Below are 23,201 nucleotides of genomic sequence, written 5' to 3' on the forward strand. Positions count from 1 at the left end.
AAGGAGGAAACCCAGTATCTGGTGATGTCCATGAGTTCAAGACTTCAGGCTGTCATTGCCAGCAAAGGGTTTTCAACCAAGTATTAAAAATGAACATTTTATTTCGTTATTTAATTTGTCCAAATTTTGAGCCCCTGAAATAAAGGGATTGTGTTAAAAAAATACTTTAGTTCCCTCACATGTTTATGCAATCTTTTTGTTCAACCCAATGAAATAAAGCTGAAAGTCTGCACTTCAACTGCGTTGAAACTGAGTTGTTTCATTTAAAATTCATTGTGGTAATGTACACAACCAAAATTAGAAAAAAGTTGTCTCTGTCCAAATATTTACGGACCTAACTGTATGGGTAGTGATTTCATATCAGCAAGTACAGTAAAGTAACATGTAAAAGCAAACCTAAAAGCACAGAGACTGATTTAAATGAGGATACAAAAGGAACAAAGGCACAATGAAAAACAGCATTCAGCCAGAATTCAAGGGGAGACCTCTGCTTTACTGTGATTACAGTATATATTACTAATGATGTATTGCACATATGTCAGAAATGCTTAAAACTACAATATAATGTGTACATACATTATGCACTTTATATTAACACAAAACAAAGATTTTTTTAATAACATCATAACTCATAATTATCACAGACAGAAAAGAGTCTAACCTAAATAGTAAACCATATGGCTATATCTAAGGGCTATTTACCTGACTGTTGTTTTTGGCCTCAAAATCTGGCTTTCCCATTTGTTTCTCTTGTTGTATTTTGAGATAACTTTCTTGCAAAAGGTAGCAGACCAGCCACTTATAAGCTATCAATGGAACTGAAAAGAAATTATGGCAAATAGCATTGTGAAATGCATTAATATTTTAAAAAAGTCTTTGTAAAAATAAAAAAAGAAATAAAACCTGAAATATGTGTTCAATTAACTTTGACTAACTGGTTGTGTATGACAATTACATTTGGATTAACTTCAGCAAGACACATAATTAAACTGAACAAAACAGACATTTGTTTTAAATAATTAAATTATGATGAATATACATTTTCATTTACAAAAAGAGTTGATTCAACGTGACTCCTACTCAGTAAAATGTCATACCTGTTATAGTGCAATGTGCAATCAGAAATTATAACTATCCATCCATCCATTATTCAACCCGCTATATCCTAACTACAGGGTTATGGGGGTCTGCTGGAGCCAATCCCAGCCAACACAGGGCGCAAGGCAGGAAACAAACCCCGGGCAGGGCGCCAGCGCACCGTAGGGCACGCATACACACACACACACACACCGAGCACACATTAGGGACAATTTAGGATCGTCAATGCACCTAACCTGCATTTCTTTGGACTGTGGGAGGAAACCGGAGCACCCGGAGGAAACCCACGCAGACATGAGGAGAACATGCAAACTCCATGCTGGGTGGACCCAGGAAGCGAACACAGGTCTCCTAACTGCGAGGCAGCAGCGCTACCACTGGGCCACCGTGCTGCCTGAAATTATAATTAGTAACCAGTAAATCAATCCACTTGTATTTTAATTTGCTTGGGGTCACAGGCAGCTGGTGGATATCCTGATAGCACTAGGCAAATAGGCTTGAACCAGTTATGGATAAGATGCCAGTGTGTTTCAAGATGCACTCACACACAAAGCCGCAGTCACTTATACTGGGCCAATCTATAGTTGCTAATTGGGATAAAATCACACGCCTTTATGACATGGGAAGAAAACCAGGCTAAATACAGACAACAGGGGAAAATGGGCCAACTCCAGACAGTCAGTACCCCTTCTGGGATATAAACCTGGGATATGGCTGTAGAAATTTTTACTTACATGAATACTCTTTGTTTTTTTCCACCCACTATGCCTGTGTGTGTGTGTGTGTGTGTGAGATAGATAGATAGATAGATAGATAGATAGATAGATAGATAGATAGATAGATAGATAGAGTGCACCTGGAAAGTATTCACAGCACATCACTTTTTCCACATTTTGTTATGTTACAGCCTTATTCCAAAATTGATTAAATTCATTTTTTCCCTCAGAATTCTACACACAACATCCCATAATGACAATGTGAAAAAAGTTTACTTGAGGTTTTTGCAAATTTATTAAAAGTAACAAAAACTGAGAAATCACATGTACATAAGTATTCACAGCCTTCGCTCAATACTCTTTCGATGCACCTTTGGCAGCAATTACAGCCTCAAATCGTTTAGATATGATGCCACAAGCTTGGCATGGCTAACCTTGGCCAGTTTCGCCCATTCCTCTTTGCAGCACCTCTCAAGCTCCATCAGGTTGGATGAGAAGTGTCGGCACACAAAGAGATGTTCAATCGGATTCAAGTCTGGGCTCTGGCTGGGCCACTCAAGGACATTCACAGAGTTGTCCTGAAGCAACTCCTTTGATATCTTGGCTGTGTGTTTAGGGTCGCTGTCCTACTGAAAGATGAACCGTCACCCCAGTCTGAGGTCAAGAGCGCTCTGGAGCAGGTTTTCATCCAGGATGTCTCTGTACATTGCTGCAGTCATCTTTCCCTTTATCCTGACTAGTCTCCCAGTTCCTGCAGCTGAAAAACATACCCACAGCATGATGCTGCCACCACCATGCTTCACTGTAGGGATGGTATTGGCCTGGTGATGAGCGGTGCCTGGTTTCCTCCAAAGGTGACGCCTTGCATTTACACCAAAGAGTTCAATCTTTGTCTTATCAGACAAGAGAATTTTGTTTCTCATGGTCTGAGAGTCCTTCAGGTGCCTTTTGGCAAACTCCAGGTGGGCTGCCATGTGCCTTTTACTAAGGAATGGCTTCCGTCTGGCCACTCTACCATACAGGCCTGATTGGTGGATTGCTGCAGAGATGGTTGTCCTTCTGGAAGGTTCTCCTCTCTCCACAGAGGACCTCTGGAGCTCTGACAGAGTGACCATCGGGTTCTTGGTCACCTCCCTGACTAAGGCCCTTCACCCCTGATCGCTCAGTTTAGATGGCCTGCCAGCTCTAGGAAGAGTCCTGGTGGTTTCGAACTTCTTCCACTTACGGTTGATGTAGGCCACTGTGCTCATTGGGACCTTCAAAGTTTTCTGTAACCTTACCCAGATTTGTGCCTCGAGACAATCCTCTCTCGGAGGTCTACAAACAATTCCTTTGACTTCATGCTTGGTTTGTGCTCTGCAATGAACTGTCAACTGTGGGACCTTATATAGACAGGTGTGTGCCTTTCCAAATCATGTCCAATCAACTGAATTTACCACAGGTGGACTCCAATTAAGCTGCAGAAACATCTCAAGGATGATCAGGGGAAACAGGATGCATCTGAGCTCAATTTTGAGCTTCATGGCAAAGGCTGTGAATACTTATTTACATGTGCTTTCTCAATTTTTTTATTTTTAATAAATTTGCAAAAATGTCAAGTAAACTTTTTTCACATTGTCATTATGGGGTGTTGTGTGTAGCATTCTGAGAAAAAAAATGAATTTAATCTATTTTGGAATAAGGCTGTAACATAACAAAATGTGGAAAAAGTGATACGCTGTGAATACTTTCCGAATGCACTGTTGATAGATAGAACTGTAGTTGTGCAAAGAGGGAAATTTAGACCTTTTAAGAAGATAAAAGATTTATAATAACAAAAACAAAAAAAAAACCCTGAAATGCATAAAAATAAAAAAGAAGAAAACATCTGACATTTGTTAAAGATAACACTGCATGAAAAGAGCTGTATCCGGACAAATATGGTATGGGAAATCTCCGCTAAACTCTACGTCTGCTAGATGTATGAGGTAGAGTGCTTGGAAAGGTAGCATGCAAAAGGAAATTTTGTGAAACAACCAGATACCTTACGTATGTGGATGTACTGTATACAGGAATCGGTGGAAGTTTCAAAGAATCCTCACAGCAAGCAATGAGGTATGATGGCTGTGAGGTGTAAGAGCCTTTCATATGTTAATGACTATAGAGGTGTTGTCTTTGTTATCACAGCCGGGTGGGGAGATTAGAGGCTATCCAGCATCTTGATGCGCTTGAGCGCAAGTTCAGCGAGCAAAGACCGCAGGAAGAGTCAAGCCATGCACTTAAAAGAGTCAAGAAGGCGCATAACGTGGGCATTGCGGTAAGTTGAGCTTTATGTTAGCCGACAATATAGTAAAAAATTATACCTCGCCAAGTTAGCCTAAGTTAGCGCTTGGATACACATCTACTTTTGTTCCTTGCGTCTAGTTTATTTAACAGTTTGTCACGTCTGAATTATACGATGTTGTTTGAAAATTCTTTGTTTCCAATGCATGTATGCGTGTATCTACTAAAGCATTTTTAATTCAATGTTACAGGAAGCTGTAAGGCGCATCCATAATTCGGAAAACAGCCCGGATAAATATGATCCACAAACTGGGTAAGCAGTGTTTTTTTTTTTTTATATGCTATATATGGGGTTTTATGTAATCATTTTAAATGTAATTAATGACACTACTCTCTTTCCACACAGAATAAGTTCACCTCATAGCCAGGCAGTAATGACATATCTGCTGGAGGAATTGAAGACGACTTTTGCAGATGCAGACCCTGAGTGTAAAAAGGGTAATTTATACACTTAATATTTGTATATAAAGGGGAATTGTTATTATAATTATGTTCATGTCCCCTTTATTGTTGTCCCTCTAATAATTTGAATTGGTTTTGTTACTTATATGAATTATTTTTTTATTCAGCATGCTGTAGGACTCACTATGAGAAATTGCAGAGGAAATACTCTTTGTCTGTTGATGGAAGATCGGTGTGGGTTGTGAGGTCTCCACCTCACAGGAACCCACAATTGTCTGAGCTTTGCCAGCAGCTTCAGTTCAGATTGCCTCATCGTGTAAGAGCTGATGGAATCGGGCCAGAAGAAGATTCATTTTTGGAACTTTAATAAGCACTGGTGCATGTGTTTCTTTCAGTTTGTTTCATTGCTTTTAATTTACTTGCACCGTCATATTTGCACATTTTTTTCTCCAGATTTTCATTTTTTTCTTATTCTTGCGTTGTATATTTATTAGTGTTTGGTTTTATCTTAATAAAAACATTCCTGAATCAATTTTATTCTAATTTTTTAAATGGTGCGGGGGATGTATAGTACAGTGGGGGGTGGGGAGTGTATATGGTCCGTCTACATACCTGCCCAATAACCAATCAAGTCACTAAGCTATGAGGGCTTGGGTTGGGCTACATAAAAAGTGTGACCAATGGAAGTTTTTTTTTTTTAAATCAACCAATCAATGTTGAGATAAAAGACCAATGTAGAACAGCAGAGTTGTGCAGAGGTGTAAAATGCAAATGGTTCTTGAGGTGTGAATGTCTCCTTGAAAGAGCCTTGAGTGGATTATTTGTCAAGGCAACAGATGGCTGTACCATGGAAGAATCCCTCAGCAAGATACATTTATCAATCCGGAAGTATCCTAGGTTGGTGGAATTTGATGTATACGCTCAGTGATACTTGTAGATACTTCCGAAAATCAGTGGTGTATACAGGAGATTCCTAGTACAGATACACCACTTTTCATGCAGTGTAATGCAGCAGTCACAGTGTGGGATTAGAAAGGCATACCACTGTAGGTATGCAGGAGTTCCATTGGCATTACTTGACACACAATTTAATGACAGTATGTTATGTTAGATATTAAGTGATAGTATGTTAGGTACTGTAGAAAATGTGAAACATTAACCATAATAGCAATTATTTTTGTCTTCATTCTCTCTCTATTACCACCACCTCCAGCTGATCAAGAGTGCACACTGTAACTAAGCCTGCCTTCATAATCAGCTTGGTGATTTGGTGGGCCTCTCTTGGTTATACTGTACATTGTGTCATATTAGACATTGTACAGTCACAATTCAAAAAATACAAATAACAATTTCACATCTATACACCACCCCCCCCCCAACCTTTTCTTTGAGGAGTAAGCAGCTCAGCTTGTCATCTGTACAGTCAATGCAAACCTGTCAGAAGGGAAAGATTTTCTAAACTTTATGTGTAATGACCCCAGCTTGACATACATATTGTGTGATCTGGATTCAAGTCCCAGCTGAGGCAGTACCTGTATGAAATTTGCTTGATCTTCCCTTGAGTGCATAGTTTTTTCTCTTTGTACAGTGGTTTTGCTTACCCACTGCAAAGAGGATAAATGGTAAATGTAAATAACTCCATACAAGTGAGTGTAGGAGTATGATTGTGCCTGTAATTAAACAGATTTAAAATACAAATGAGTATTCCTGTCATTTGAGCTCTCTGAAGTCTGCCTGTTGTTAAAACATAATTTGATAAAAATGCACAAATTTTGCCACAGATTCTTAAGTGGTAACTACCACATCTAGCGATATTAGCAGTAATGAAGATCACAAATTAATAAATACATCCATTTATTTTCCAAACCCTGTTTTAACATTACTGGGTCATCAACATTATGCACAGGTCCATAGGTTAACCTGAACAGGATCCTAGCACATAACTAGATATTTTTTTTTACCAAGAGTGGAATAAAATAAAAAGAAATATCAGCACAAATTAGGAACTTTGACCATTTTATGCCTAAAATGGTAAAACTGCAAACGTTTGAAACCTAATTTTTCAAAGCAAAATATTTTTTTCTCACAAACACATCATCAGTCAAAGAAGCAAAAAACAGGACAAAAAATGGTTTATGAATCAAATAATGCTGCAGGTAAAGGACTACAAAATATACCACTCACCACTGTAAAGGTAATAATCAAAAGTTTCATACTGCTCAAGCAGTGGTAAACTTAGAAGAATGAGGATACAGATGCATCATGTCTCTAAGCAGAGTAAGGAAGGTGGTAAGAAAAACATCTTGGGGTCAAACTAAGCCTCCACAATAATTCAAAGATACACCCATGTCAAAAGGCTGTTAAGAAATGCTGCCAGAAGCAAGCACTTACTAATAACAAGAAACAGACTGAATCATTTGAAGTTTGATAAATGTCATAAAAACCTAGACATTTAAACTGAGTGTTACAGCCAAATTAAACAAATGTGTATTTTGTTTCTACTCCTACCATTACTTTGGTTGTTAAAGGAATTACAATAATAAAAAGAAGTTATGCCCACTATTAAATATAGTGGCGAGTTATAGATGTTTTGGTGCTGTTTCAGTACCGTTGGCCTAAGGACTTTTGTTGAGATCAATGCTATCTTTAAGTCTAGAGATCTACTAAATATCTAGATATTCCAGCTAAAAACAAATAAACTATATCTAATCTAATGTAAAAACATGATCAGTTACAGTAAGCCTAAAAGCTGCAACTAGCTCAATGCTGAACTTTCAAGCATGACAATGACACCAAAGGATCTTAATTATTTCTACATATAGAAATGGGTCAGGAATTCCTCAATGTGTTCCTTACCTTTATTAAAAGATCAAGGGTCTGGGACAATTAAAATATGTAAAAAAATCATAATTTGTCTATGTGAAGGAATACTATATTACATTTTTCACTTCTTCACTGTAGTCACTTTTACATTGATGGTACATCGGAGTAAGAGTCATTGCAGTGCTTGTCTCAAAGAAAAGAGATAAAGAGAATGCTTAGGTGTCTTACTTGACTTGCAGTTTAGCACTTCCTTTATCAATTTCTCACAAATGGAAATTCATACAGTATCCAAAGCGGATATATAATTCTATTTAAAACTCTCCTATTGTTAAGAAGCAACACCAAATATTTGATTAACGACAGGGTTTTTAAATAATGAGGAAGGATCAATCAGCTAAAGTGATTTTATTACTGACAGCAAGGAACTTGGCAGGTCATGTTTTATGATAAAAATGGCAGGACTGCATATTGCAAAAGAAAAAAAAGCAAATTTAAGACCGAAACAAACATTTTAAATGTCATAAAATACTATGTGGTTACATTCTAAAACAATAATTGTTTAGCATGTAAGCTTATTACATCACTTTTTAAACTGATTTGTTGCCAGAAAGTCAGAAAGACTAGTTCAATAGCAATATTCCAAATAAATTAAATCCAAAAATGTGGGCCTGTAGTTTGTTACAAAGCAACAACAATGACTCACCATCTGTGGTATGATGTCAATAAATAACACAGATGTTTTACATCTGTGCAGGAGTTAGATCCAAAGTTTACATTTCTAGCACAAATCCTTCTTTAAAACGGACAAACCTTCTTTTTATAAAAGCAAATTAATCATAAGAAAAAGTCCTCCATTTACTTACTGGAAGCATAGAAGGATAAAAGAATGACTGTGTTACTTAGCACTTACTGGAAATAAAATAACCCATAGGATTAAAAGTAAGGAAAATGCCATTTTAGATGGACATGACAAAATATTTTTGTCAATAAGATAATTTAAAACTAGTGACTTAACAAATAAATTGGTGCAACAAACTAACCAAGGTGGAAGTTATTAAAATCTCAACTTAATATTCACTCTTCTGCAGCTAAATTATGTTTGAAAAAATTCTATAAAAAGTAATGCTGCGAACATTGTTAAAACTGTACACTTCACATTTCACTAGCCATTAATGCAAGAGTCTTATTTAGGTCTGAGCAATATGAAATTAAATTAATATTGAAATTATTTTGATTCAAAAATGTGATATTTGATATTTTCCAATATGGTATGAAAATACCTTAAAGATTGAAGTTCTGAATAATATCATGAAATATCTGCAATGGAATCAGTTTTCCTTTTTTAGCAAAATTGATACATTTCTTGAATAGCTGTGCCTCAAAGAAATAGTCAACTCAAATAACATATCTTTTGCAAACAATTTTTGTTTTGCTTTATATCTCCTCTACTTATTTTTGAGTTTTCATTGTATGTACTGCATTCAACACCTTGCCTGCCTTACCAGCATCTGTGTCTGCTAGTCAGTAAACATTTTCTCTCCTTTTGACTTTTTATATGTGGGATGACAAAGCTATTGATTTGTTACCATGCCAAATTATAGATCATGATACATGGACATGCTGTATGTATATTATGATGTACAGTATATACATTGTTTTATGATTTACTTCATTTGTAATGGTTCTAAATTATGTATTTGCATACTGTATACATGTGTTTTTTACCTGTAACAGTCTGTAATAATGTGTGCAGGTATTTATTTTACAATAATCAGCAGCCCAGTAAGGGTCGTATTTTTGGCTGTGCAACTCATCCAGTCTACTTAACAGCTTCATGATTTCTTCTTTCTCTTTACCACATTTATGTACTTTACACATGGTGGCAGTGGGGAATAATCTGTAAGGGGGCACCTGAAATTCTAATGAGGGAGTTGTTATTGCAGGGAAACATTTCAACTATCCTGCGTAACTTTATTTTCAGTTTCAGTTCCAATAAATCACACAGATTTTAATGTCATTAACTTTCATTAACCGATTACTAACCTCTGCTCAAAAAGTATTTATAAATGTTAATGCAAAATGAACATGCTAAAAATGAAATATCCAGAATCACTGTAGTTAGAAGTTCAATTGAATTTTTAAACAAAAAAGATAAACTCAAAAAGAAAATGAAGCAGCCAGGAATGCAGTTTATCCATACCAAACAATGAATAATTCAAACAAAAGTAAACTACAAAAGTTGCTGTTTTAATTCCTACTTGTTGCATTTCAACACAGACTTAAGACAGTGTGAAATGGATAGATGAATTCCTTATGACAGGTGAACATGTTGCTTTTGGCATGAAGTTGGCATGAATTGGCATGAGTGGTTAGTGTAGTTATCTAACAGCTGACAATGTCAAGTTATTTTTAGAGCTCAGGTTAATGTGTCCACCTGCAGCCTGTCTGCTTATATGTCATAGAAAAGAAAAGTGGACATTATACAGAACATTACTTAATAAAACCAATTTTGCTGGAGAGGAGGGAGGATACGCTGCAGGAGCAGAACATTCCTGGATGGCTTCTTCATATTCAGTAACATGTTATCTTTAGATGTTGTACTGCTTAAACTGTCACCCTGGATAAAACCCAACAAAACATTTGCAAAAAGACTCCTTTCTTTTTCTGATCCTCACTCCATTTTTTTTCCCTAATGCCTATAACTGCCAGGCAACATGGTTGGAGTCAAGGTAGTCGTACTTAAAAAGAATGCTGGAAATTTTGCAAATTTTATTTACATTAGTTGTGAAAATACAAATAAAAGTGATGAACATCAAGATATTGGCCTTTGCATATTAATTTTTTTTGTAAATATTAAAAATCTGATATATTGCTGCACTCTAGTCTGATTATCTGGTGTCACAAATGTGCGCTTTGGAGGCAGACTAAGGCTTAACTGAGGATGGAAAACAAGAGTTTTTTCGAAGTGCACTACATTCCTCTCCTTCTCCTACAGATCCCCCAAACCTTTTTCTGCCTATTTGTGTATCTTAACACTGGTTATTTTGAAATTCTACAAAAGACTCAATCAAAATGTGTTTTAGATACATGGAAGTGTGTATTGTCATCACAGTAATTAGCACTGCTGCCTCATATTCCCCTCATAGTCCCTCATAGACAGTGTACAAATCATGTGTCTGGTCATTGCCTGTGTGGAATTTGCACATTCACTGCAAATCAGTTTTGCTCTGGGTATTCTGGTCAGCCTCCTACATTGTAATGATATGTATGTTAGTTTAATTTACAACTCTAAACTGGCCTTTAAAGAGTTAGTATAGGTATGTGTTGATCACCACAGAGTAATCATAAAAAGGGCAAGTGAACTAGATAACTTGCATGCAATATAATTTTTATGCATCTTTTCTTTATGTACAGTATTAACTTGTATTATTCTTTGTTATGATGGACTGACACCTTGTCCATTGGTATTTCCTGCCTTGTGCCAAGTGTCAATAGAATCTGAGTCCCTGTGATCCTGAATTAGACAAAATAAGTTTGAAAATAGATGGCTGGATGAAATACAGGATAGTGGCCTGCTCACAGCTCCAGCAGACTGAGATTGAATACTATCCCAGTTACTATTTTCATGGAGTTTGCATGTTCTCTGTGGAGTCTGGTGTACCTTCAAAATTCTAAAGACTAGCAGGTTTGATTAATTTACAACTTTAAATAGACCTAAGTGTAGGTATTTGTGTAAGTGCAAGTGTAGTATGCAGTGACTGCTTCCTGACTTGTGTCCAAAGTTACTTAGATTATCACTTTTGCTACCCAGCAGTTGGACTAGGCAAATGCAGATGAATTACCATATTGGACAGAGTAATTTGAGAACAGGAGAGTTTAGGGAGGTATTTAGGAGAGATGTATTATGTTTGTGGCACAATATTCCTGATACTTGGCAAAGGCATTGGTTTCCCCATGGGACAGGAAAGAAGGCACACATAACTGTTAAGATGGGTAGAGACTATGTAAAGGCTAGGAGCTCTTCTAGACTCCTTCTGTTACTTTTATGTTTTAGCTAAAAATCCTTGCATATCTAGGCTGAAGGTATTTTCAGAGAATACAAATTTACAGAGTTAAAACATGTAAATAGTGAAAACAGTGACATAGAATGAAATTAGAAAGCAACCATAGTTCAAAAGCTATCGTATTTTTTACCTTAATGTGTTTACATATCCACAACTAGTAGCAAATGTTACCAGTATTTGGGGACTAGATGATATTATTCTAAAACGATAAAGCAGATAACCACAAAAACACAAAAGAAGTAGCACTATATTATTGCATGGGCTGGAGATTTTAATTGCATTTTAAATCCAGACTTGGTTACGAAAGTCCACAACAACAGTAATTACAGCATCTAAAACTACAAAGACAATTTCACAATTCATTGCAGACCTCGGAGATTTTTTACATCTAAACTGAAGAGAATATTCCTTCTTCTCATCTGTTCATGTTAGTTAAGAATTGATTATTTCTTCATTGATAATAACTTCATGCTATCACATTTTTTAAGTATGACTCTATTGTTATCTCTGACCATGGTCCTGTTACTTTGGAGCTGAAGTTATTTTGCCTTACATATTCAATTGGGAGCTGGCATCTTAATTCCTTGACATTAGCAGACTAAAACTTTATGGAATTCATATCCAATCCAATCAGTTTTGTAAATAAATGCATTCTCAGAGGGATCCACAGGGACACTCTGGGAAACAATGAAAGCCGTTTTAAGAGGACAAATTATTTCTTATCTCTCACACAAGAACAAACTCGAGACTAGGAAAATGTGAGAACCTTAAAGAAATTTCCAGAATAGATCATGAATATCCCAGACCTCCTAATGAGGCTCTCTATGAGAAAAGACAGCTTTTGCAATCAGAATTTAATCTTTTGACAACAAGAAAAACTTAATAATTTATTTTTAAATCACAAAACCATTGCCTATTCATTTCCCGAAGAAACCAGAGATAAAAGGGGATTATCAGAAAATATCAGCATATGTAGGAGATAGGATGATATGGTGTTGTTTATGTCAGATCCACAATCATCGTTACCTTTAGTTTTAAACAAGTTAGAAGAATTTCATAAAATTGCTGGATTTAAAATTAATCTGAATAAAAGTGTGCTTTTTCCAGTGAACTCTCTAGCATATCATACTAGATTAGATAGCTCTCTGTTCATAATATCAAAACAATTTAAGTATCTGGGTATAACCATCACAAGTCAATATAAAGATCTTTTCCAATACAATTTTGGAAGTACTATAGATAAAATCAAACAAGATGTTAGCAGATGTTCCACCCCCGCCCATTTCACCTTAGCAGAGAGAATTAAGACCGTCAGTCTGGCACAAGTAGAAATGTTTGTTTTTACTGAGTTGCTATTAACTTTTTTAAACTTGTACCTATCTCTATTTTAAGTATGCAGTAACATTTCAGTATTGAACTCTTCCCTACTTACATATACAGTACACTCCAAAATGTTCAGGACAAAATGCATTTTTTTCTTGATTTACCCCTCTGCTCCAAAGTTTTAAATTACAAATTAAACAATTCAGACATGATTAAACATACATATTTCTGACTTTGATATAAGGGTATTTGCATACATTTCAATCACACCTTGTAGAAATGACAACACCTTTTCTACAAGGTCCCTCAACTTCAGGGCACTGTAATGTTTGAAAAAATTGTCATTATGAGTGTTTGTGATTACTCAGGGGTATTACCGTGCTTCATTAGTGCAGGCATAAAATACCTAGGCCTGCTTCTTCCTACGGACTACATTCATAGTCTGTAGATGCCATTGCTCAACATGAAGCCAAGAACTGTGGCAATAAAAGTCAAAGAAGCAATTCAATTGGTAGATTAGTATTGTATAGTTAATTTCAAATATGTCAGAATGAATCAAAACTAAAACTATGAAATTTAATAACATACTGTTAGTACAGTGTTAATTTTGTACATTGGGTTCCAATTAAACATATTTTTGATCATAGTTTTGACAGATAATGCTGTAAATAGCTCCATTTCCTACTAATGATACCCCTTCTACAGACTTTATAATCAATTGTTTTTGTTAAGTCAGATGTAAAAAAAAAATGTTTGAAAATACAAGTAAAAAAACAAGTGTGAACAGGCGGACAACAATCATTGTATCGTACTGCCAACAGATAATAATAATAATAATAATAAATTTTATTTATATCGCGCTTTATATTTAACAATCTCAAAGTGCTACAAAATAAGAATAAATTAACAAACAAGAAATCTATAGAAATAATTTAACAAAATGCCTTTCTAAAAAGATAAGTTTTAGGTTTCGTTTGAAGGCATCGGTCGACTGGGGGGCTCTCAAGTAGTCAGGGAGGGAATTCCACAGCCTCGGAGCCACCGAAGAAAAGGCCCTATCACCCATACTGCTAAGCTTAGTTTTGGGAACTTGAAGAGTGTTGGTATGCACTGAGCGGAGGGTGCGTGAGGAAGTATGAGGGATAAGGAGTTCCTGTAAATACAGGGGAGCAGATCCATAAATGCACTGATGGGTAAGGAGGGAAACCTTGTACTCAATTCTAAGTGGTACAGGGAGCCAGTGAAGGGTTTTCAAGATAGGAGTGATGTGGCTATGCTTTCGCACCCTCATCAGGATCCTGGCAGCGCTGTTCTGAATGTGCTGGAGTCTCTGGATACTCTTGCCAGGAATCCCAATGAGGAGCGCATTACAGTAATCCAGCCTGGACGAGACAAAGGCATGGACAAGCCTCTCTCCATCTGCCAGGGTAGGTGTTGGATGGAGTTTAGCAATGTTCCTGAGATGGTGAAAAGATGACTTACAGAGATGTTTAATGTTGGTGTCAAAAGTGAGTTGAGAGTCCATTTTAACACCCAAATTTGTAACAAATGTAGAAAGAGGAATCTTTTTATCAGAAAAAGTGATACTGGTGATGGTAGAAGAACGAAGCTGGTGTGGTGTGCCAACTAAAATGGCTTCTGTTTTAGATCTGTTTAGCTGAAGGAAGTTGAGCCTCATCCATGCCTCTGTTTCCTCCAAACAAATAGTCAGAGTAGATGTTGGCAGAGGAGCAGCAGAGGAGGTGGGAGTAGTCCTAAGATAAAGCTGAGTGTCATCGGCATAACAATGAAAAGATAGACCATGTCTGCTAATGACACTTCCAAGGGGGAGCATGTAAATAATGAAAAGAATGGGGCCTAACACAGAGCCCTGTGGAACACCACAGGTAACATTATGGGTGTGAGATTTTGCGCTGCCAAGTGAGACATACTCAGTTCTACCGGTCAAATAAGATGTAAACCAATTTTGAACAGTTCCTGAAAGTCCAATGGTGTATTGCAGACGGTGAAGAAGAATATTATGATCAATTGTATCAAAAGCAGCTGTCAGGTCAAGGAGAATGAGTAAAGAAGGAGAACCAGTATCTGCTGACATCAGAAGGTCATTAGTGACCCTGACCAGGGCTGTTTCGGTGCTATGGCCAGGGCTTAAACCAGACTGAAACTTTTCAAACAGGTTATTCAGTTTGAGATGATCATGAAGTTGTACTGCAACTATTTTTTCCAGAACTTTAGAAAGAAATGGAAGATTAGAGATGGGTCTATAGTTAGATAGAACTTCAGGATCCAGGGTGCGTTTTTTCAGTAGAGGTCTGATGACAGCAGTTTTTAATGCTGAAGGAATATGGCCAGCCAAAAGGGTTTGGTTTATAATCCTGGTGATAAGTGGAGAAATAGCAGAAATGTTGGCCTTCAGCAAGGCTGAGGGAAAAGGGTCCAGGGAACTGGTAGACAGTTTCATTTTCCTGATGACGTCCTCCACCTCTTCTTGTGTGGCAACAGAGAAGGAGCAAAGGGGCTGGACAGTCTCAGGCAGTGGGTCGACAGTTGGGGGTAACAAAATATCCATGGTAGAGAGGTTTTAAAAGGTCTTAAAAGGTGGCTACAACATTTAAGGCTGTCTTTAACAAAGACAGACAGTTTTCTTTTTTAAATTCATCTTCTAACAGAAAATCCTTTTATAAAATGTGGACATGTGATTCATAAAGGTATTCACAATATCCTAGGAAAAATACTGATAATTACACTTAGTACAGAATCATCCAACCTCAATTCAATTAAAATTAGTAATAACTATGGTATGAAAAATTCATAGAGAAAAAAACAAGGTACCTGAAGAATCCAGACATTCATCTTCTACAGTTACTTCAAATACTTTACTCAGAATGGTATGAAAGTCACCAAGAAAGTTGAGAGAGCCCAAAGGAGATTCATTTGTCGATTTTCCTGAAAATAAATATAGCACTGTAAATTCATACATGCATGTACTAATCAAAATGCAACATGTTTCCACTACTTAATCTAGTGCCAAGATTAGTGAATATAACTACCTTAAATCAAAACTTCTATCTTCACATTTACTATTTTGCAGTGAATTTTTTGAAGACTGCCTTGGACACTTTACAAAGTTCACAAAAACTCACGTTCCAATGGAAGACAGTTTACGGGCTCAAATATAGGTGTTTCTCAGCCAGGCCAGGGGTTAGCGCTGTCCTTTGACTTTCTTCTTTTATCCCATCAGAAGAGCCTATCTCCTAATTATGTCACTTCCAGTTGTCAAGAGCTTATGTCCTAATGATGTCACTTCCGGTTCCAGTCTATAAAGATCCCTCTTCTTTCCCGTTTCCCCAGCATAAAGCCACCATCTTATGTCTGTCTGTCAGTTCCAATTTGAACTCAAATCTGTAAAGACCTAATAATTTTGCTTTATTTTGAAATATATGGGGTGGAATTTCCTAACCCTTTAATGCTCTCTCCTGGGGCCTCATGTATAAACGGTGTGTACGCAAAAAAATGTTGTGAACGAATGTTTCCACTTTCAAAACGCAAAGTATAAAAACTAAACTTGGCATAAAGGCACGCACATTTTTATGTTAGGTCCAACCCTGGCATACGCAAGTTCTCCGCTCAGTTTTGCAAACTGGCGGCACCCAGTGTCAAAGCAGTGCTACTGTTCAAGTGTGGTTTCCCTTTCTTGTTTAGATCCACATCCCTGACGCAGCTTTATAAATACAGTGAAATTAACCGCATACTGTTTATTAGTTTAATGCATCTGATTGTAATTAACCTGTAACAATATAATGGTCAACAGAATGGTCAAACTATTCTAAATACCATAGCTGCTTTAGCGTTGTTACTCTCACTGCACCTTTTTCTTCTTCTTCTTCTCCTTTCAGCTGCTCCCATTAGGGGTTGCCACAGCGGATCATCTCTTTCCATATTACTCTCACTGCACCACTTGGAGTATTTATATCACTGCATCTGAGTGGGGAATCACAGCTCTACAACAGCTGACTGGAAAGAGAATTATTGGTATACAGTATCTAGCACATGCTGCCTCAGCCATGCTGTCTATTGAACTGCTCTCTTACGGCAAATGCTTCGGAGCCTTTCCTCGCAGTTCAGACACAGTTTCACCCCAAGAACTATAAACGCACTCAATCAGTCCATCAATTGTTCCTTGTAGAATGCTTTGTACTCATAATTACAATTACCTCACTGTAAACTTGCAATGCAGTTATAATATTGCACAACCAGAGCCACTTTATAAAGCACGTATTTACATATGATGACGATATCATTTTTAAGATGAAATACAGCAAAATGTGATTATTATATTATACAGATAAAACTTTAACTTAATTTAAATAATCTATATTGTTAATAATTAAACATGCAAGGACACGGTGGCGCAGTGTTACCGAGGATCTGGTGCTCCGCTCACGGATTGTTCCTACCTTGTGCTGTATTCTTGCTAGGGCTGATGCGACAAGGGAAGGACAGATGGATAGGATAATTAAACATGTACTACGAAGATATTTCAATGTTCCTTAAAAGTTTTGAAGAATCGGTGTTGTATGCTTACAGATATATCTTAACATCTATTACAGAGCTGATTGTGTGGCGATTGGTTAATTGGAGAAAGAAAAGGAAGGACAGGAATTGGAGGTTAGTACATTTGAAAGAGACAGTACAGCTGCAATACTTTATTTCATCGAAGGGCACGTATGGAGCAGCAAGGATCTTGCGTGAGGCATGAACAATCCTTGCGCCACCATGATCTCATTTTTAATAACATCATTTTCATGAAGATAGGAAGTAAAGCATGTCAAGTATACATCTCAGTATTTTAATTATTCAGAGAGCTGTAATATCACGAATGTAATGGATTCTGTGTTCTCTCAGAGGAAGAGAAAGCCCGGAAGCACGTAGTGATTCACATACATAGAGTACATAGAAGATCATTTAACAAAACAAAGCATTTAATGTGCTACTTTAGTTCCAATGGGATTTGAGAAACTAGTAAATTAAATGATTTTAAGATGAAGTTTATGATGTTCTACTTTAATGACAAAATAAGATACGTGATTAAAGTTGAAATTTCGAGATTAAAGTTTACATTTTGTGCTTTTTTTCCACACTGTGTGCCTATTTTGTTTTCCCTCTGTACCATAATAAGCTTTCATATGACACTCAGACGGTGGGCTACGACTCGCCTTTTCACAGCAACTTTGATATCTGACAACTTCTTATTTTTTTTGGCACTGTGCGACTCGGTGAACTTGAGCTTTCGATTTTCTCTTACACTCTATGTCACTCGATCAACTTCCTTTTGTTGATTATACCACGGTTTATTTGAACAAATAGTAAGTTTTTCCTTGCCTTCACTTGGTATTCGCTGAAATTCTTCTATTTCCCCCCGTGCTTTTGCCTTTTTACAGAATGCTGCGCTTAAGGGCTATTTATATTGATTTGCATATTCAAAGAGGCGTAATTCTGGGAGGAGACGGGGCGGGACAGCAGGCACATGCACGTGCGTTACTTTTCACACTGACCGGGATTTATGTAGCGGAAGAACGTGGAAGTTGCCTTTTGCACAGATTTATGCATTTGGATTTTTTTGTGCATAAGCATATTTCCGCTTTTATCTGTACACCATGTTATAGTGTGAATTCTACACACAGCGTTATGCATGAGGCCCCTGGTTATTTTGGGTCTTCTGAAATAGTGTGTCAATAGAAAGCAGTGTGTTTTAGAGTTCCAAATATTACTTTTGCAAAAAGTGAAGTAATTCAATAAGATATATAAATGTTCTTAAAGAAAGAAACTAGCATAGTAACAGACAACTTTCCACCTAAAATATTATGTTTGTAGGTATATAGCCCAGTGATTGAGTAAGCAAATATCAAAGATCAATGACAAAAATATGTTAAAATAAAGTGACAAACTGAAATAAAAACAGCTGCAAAGGGGAAATAAAACTCAGCAAGGGACACCATACTAAATAAGGTGAGGTTATGGTAGATGGGGTGGTATAACCTGCAAATCTTACATCGTGGCAAAAGTGAGCATAATGACAAGACAGGAGGTGGTCATCAAGGTCCTCCTCAAGCAGAAATCTAATGGCAGTAAAGTGTTCCAGGTGTGCTGTTCAGGGTCTTCTGCAGGTGCACAAACAAACAGACAATGCTGAGGACCAGAAACACAGTGGCTGGCAATAGAAACTAAATGCAACCAATGACAAATATATCAAACTTACTTCCATTTAAAATCAGTCTAGAAGCACTCTCAGCTCAGAACTTTCAAAAACTACTGGGGCCATGGTCCACTAATCTACATTGTAAAGAAGTCTTATCAGAAGTGGTGCTCACAGATTCCTCTAAGGTGGAAATGAAGCTAACACAAGGACTGGGGTACAGAAAAATTGTAGCAGATGCTCTGTACTGATGAAATAAAATTTGAAGTTTACGACTTTAACAGCAGGCAGTTTCTCTCCCAAAGGGCTGAAGAATAGTACATGCATGGAAATCTACAGGCAACAATGAAGCACAGTGGAGTTTGCTGCAGGTTTCAGGCTGAATTTCTATAAATGGAATTGTTGGCTTGATCAAAACAGATGGCCCTCTCACTGCTGAGAAGAACAGGGAGATTCTTATACATTATGCAGTACCATTAGGGAGGCATCACATTCACCCCAATTTTTTTCTGCAGCATGACAATGACACCAAACACATGGACAAAAATCATAAAAAAACTGTCTGAAGCAAAAAAGAGGAACAGGGAATCCAGCAACAAACTGTACGGCCCGTGCACATCTCAACATCATCAAGCTAATCTGAGGTTACTTGCAGAGACAGAAGCAAATAAGATAACAAAAGTCTGCTGTGGAGCTGTGCAAAGTTTCCCAAGAGGTCTGGATCAACCTAACACTGAGTATCTTCAGAAAATGCATGTAAGAAGCTGCACTCTGTCATGCACCTTGCATTGGAAAAGCAGGATTCCTTCTTGCAGAAGACTTTAGGTGCTGAGATTACCAAATTGAAATAAGGCTTCTTCTCCCAAATTTGGTTCACTCACTAATACTTTGAGGAGTGGATCTGATTTATGGAGCTAGTGAAACACCCTACATCCCCTTTCTCCAGGTGTTTAGAGGGAATTCAATATGTCCAGCTCCAAAAGCTCTACAGAGAGAAATAACTTTCAGGACCTGATGCTCCCAGGATAGAGTCTGGCTCACCAAACCCCTATAAATGTATTGAGTAAGTAAAGAAAATGTATAGACATGAATAAGACTATTCCTGGCTTTCTGTCATGGTTTTATATATAAATTGATACTGTATTAGACTTCACTTTGAAAGTTAAAATTTTAGAAAGTTGAAAAAAAATAATTTTGCTTCAAAATTGGGACTTTTAACTTGCAAATGTCTGGCAATATTATGAAGGCACTATACTAGAATTGTCATGTTTCGCACAATTCAAAATTAAGCCAGGCTGCAAGTGTGAGTAAAAAAATCCTCAGCTCTACATAGTATTAATGCTGACTTGGCCACTTGTCAGGTAAGGATCAGACCAGGAAAAGCACACTAGTTAATCTTGCTATATCTTTACAAGCTTAAGTAGTATGTGTGTGCACATGTTCATGAATTCTTGTACATTTTCAGCATGCTAAAGACAAAATGAGTTTGCAGTTTTGTGGGTGAAAATATGCAGCAGACTTTAGTGGCAGATTACCTTTCTGCCCTGGAAAGCAAAGACAGAAATGATATTGAGACTTATGTAATTATACGACCCTTGTAATTTAACCTCATTTTCCTCTATGGTATGTAAGGAAACATTCATCAATACACAACATCCAGGTTCACACAGTGCTGAAAAAATTTTTACCCTTTGTATATTATTTCTAATGTCAGATGTTTCTAAATGTTTCTAAAGTGTAAACTTTTGCATGAGTGTACAGAGAATTCTAGAACATGATCTAGGAATCTGTAGGCCACTCTTGCTCAAGGTTACAGAGCAACACTTTACTGAGATGTTGTTTAAAGACATGACATACACTAAAATCACAACTGTCATTAAGATGAAGCAGTAATGAGAAGTATACCACAATTATTCCCATGTTACTAATGCTAAAAGTGGTGTATCTGGTAGTTCATGCTTACTGTTCCTTATGGGAGTACTGCACAAATTTTCTTTAATCAGTACACAAAATGATTATGAAAAATTGTATATATGTTTAATTGTTCTTATAATATTAGTTTTGACTGAAAACCTGGAAAGATACAAATTTAAAAAATTAAATAATGAAGATATTGAAGACTACAATATATAAAATCATTTTACAATCCCTTCCTTTCAAAGATCCAAGAGGACACTGGGAAAAGATCTCTCAATTAATATATCAGAAAAGGAGTGGAAAGTAGCAATGCAGAGAATTCACTCAAGCTCCATATGCTAAAGCATACAATTATACAACTCAAAATTATATATCGAGCACATCTGTCTCACTAAAACTCTCCAAAATGTTTCCAGGACATGATCCAACCTGCGAACGTTGCAACCAAGCCCCAGCCTCACTAGGTCACATGTTCTGGGCCTGCTCCAAATTAACATTATTCTGGACAAAAATTTTTAATTACCTCTCAGACAGTCTTGGACTCACAATCCCTCCTAACCCATTAACAGCTGTGTTTGGGGTTCTTCCAGAGGGTCTTAAAGTGGAGAAAGACAAACAAACTGTGATTGCATTCACTACACTGTTGGCACGCAGACTTATTCTGATAAACTGGAAGAACCCAAACTCTCCTCTTTAAGTCAGTGGGAAACTGATAAAACTATGTATTCTTGGCATCACAGATGTTATTTTAATTTTTACAATGTTGATAGTATCTAAAAACAAGAGCTCTACTGTATGCTATGTGTGAAGATTTCAAAAACATATAATGTCATGAGAAAGTCTGGACATAATTGTAGGTTCCAATTTACAGCAAAACATATAGCATTTTTCCCCTGGAAAATCCCCCACATATTAAGGGTGGGTTTTGGAAAGACAATATTACAGGGAGAGGAAATGGCAAGGAATTTGAATGGAAAGCAGGCTATCAGCTATGAAAATATTTGCTTCTATGTATCTTGTGCTGTGTGTACACTGGAAGCATGCAGATTGCTTTGGCGAAGTTAATTTAGGGTGGTGCTGCAAAACATGTATGCAAAGTATTTGTTACAATATATTCTTAGCTGCTAGGAACTTTCTATTTCTTACATCTATATTCTTTATACAAATCAACTTACAATTTAAATTATTAAAGTGGACACAAAGTAATAAAAAATGAAATTCGGTGAAGTTTGATATAATATGAGTAAAGTATAAAAATAATAACTCACCTTGATATTTCAAGCTTATCCATGTAAGAAGGTAGTTACTTGTTTGCTGCAAAATCACATTATTGTCTCCTTCATATGTGCAATTTGGATCATTGTCATTCCTAATCTCACCAATTCTATTCACTGCAATCAATAAAGCAAAATACTAATTATTTTCTAAACAAAAAGGAATGCAGAGATCATATAATAGAGACAATTCTCTAGATTTCCCAACTCTAACTCATACAAAAAAAAAACATTTAAAAACATCTTTTCCTTTAAATCTTTCAATTCATCAACATTTGAAGATGCCTTGGTGTTCAAATCTTGAACATAAATAATTACACAGACATCTGACAGCAGTATACACTCACCTAAAGGATTATTAGGAACACCTGTTCAATTTCTCATTAATGCAATTATCTAATCAACCAATCACATGGCAGTTGCTTCAATGCATTTAGGGGTGTGGTCCTGGTCAAGACAATCTCCTGAACTCCAAACTAAATGTCAGAATAGGAACGAAAGGTGATTTAAGCAATTTTGAGCATGGCATGGTTGTTGGTGCCAGACGGGCTGGTCTGAGTATTTCACAATCTGCTCAGTTACTGGGATTTTCACGCACAACCATTTCTAGGGTTTACAAAGAATGGTGTGAAAAGGGAAAAACATCCAGTATGCAGCAGTCCTGTGGGCGAAAATGCCTTGTTGATGCTAGAGGTCAGAGGAGAATGGGCCGACTGATTCAAGCTGATAGAAGAGCAACTTTGACTGAAATAACCACTCGTTACAACCGAGGTATGCAGCAAAGCATTTGTGAAGCCACAACACGCACAACCTTGAGGCGGATGGGCTACAACAGCAGAAGACCCCACCGGGTACCACTCATCTCCACTACAAATAGGAAAAAGAGGCTACAATTTGCACGAGCTCACCAAAATTGGACAGTTGAAGACTGGAAAAATGTTGCCTGGTCTGATGAGTCTCGATTTCTGTTGAGACATTCAAATGGTAGAGTCAGAATTTGGCGTAAACAGAATGAGAACATGGATCCATCATGCCTTGTTACCACTGTGCAGGCTGGTGGTGGTGG

General features: G+C 37.0%; 1 protein-coding gene across 2 annotated transcripts in view; it reads right to left on the bottom strand.

Annotated features, from left to right (window-relative positions):
• The window catches only part of acox3 (acyl-CoA oxidase 3, pristanoyl), a 93,762-nt gene that overhangs the window by 20,811 nt on the left and 49,750 nt on the right, over positions 1–23,201 (bottom strand). For both annotated transcript variants that reach the window (XM_039751617.1, XM_039751618.1), the window contains exons 12-14: positions 22,130–22,252; positions 15,581–15,694; positions 703–818 (exon numbers count right to left, since the gene is read on the bottom strand). In XM_039751617.1, coding sequence (XP_039607551.1) covers positions 703–818; positions 15,581–15,694; positions 22,130–22,252 — 353 coding nt within the window. The remainder of the gene's footprint in view (positions 1–702; positions 819–15,580; positions 15,695–22,129; positions 22,253–23,201) is intronic.

Source organism: Polypterus senegalus, chromosome 4 (genome assembly GCF_016835505.1).
Source record: "Polypterus senegalus isolate Bchr_013 chromosome 4, ASM1683550v1, whole genome shotgun sequence".
Classification (NCBI taxonomy): domain Eukaryota; kingdom Metazoa; phylum Chordata; class Cladistia; order Polypteriformes; family Polypteridae; genus Polypterus; species Polypterus senegalus.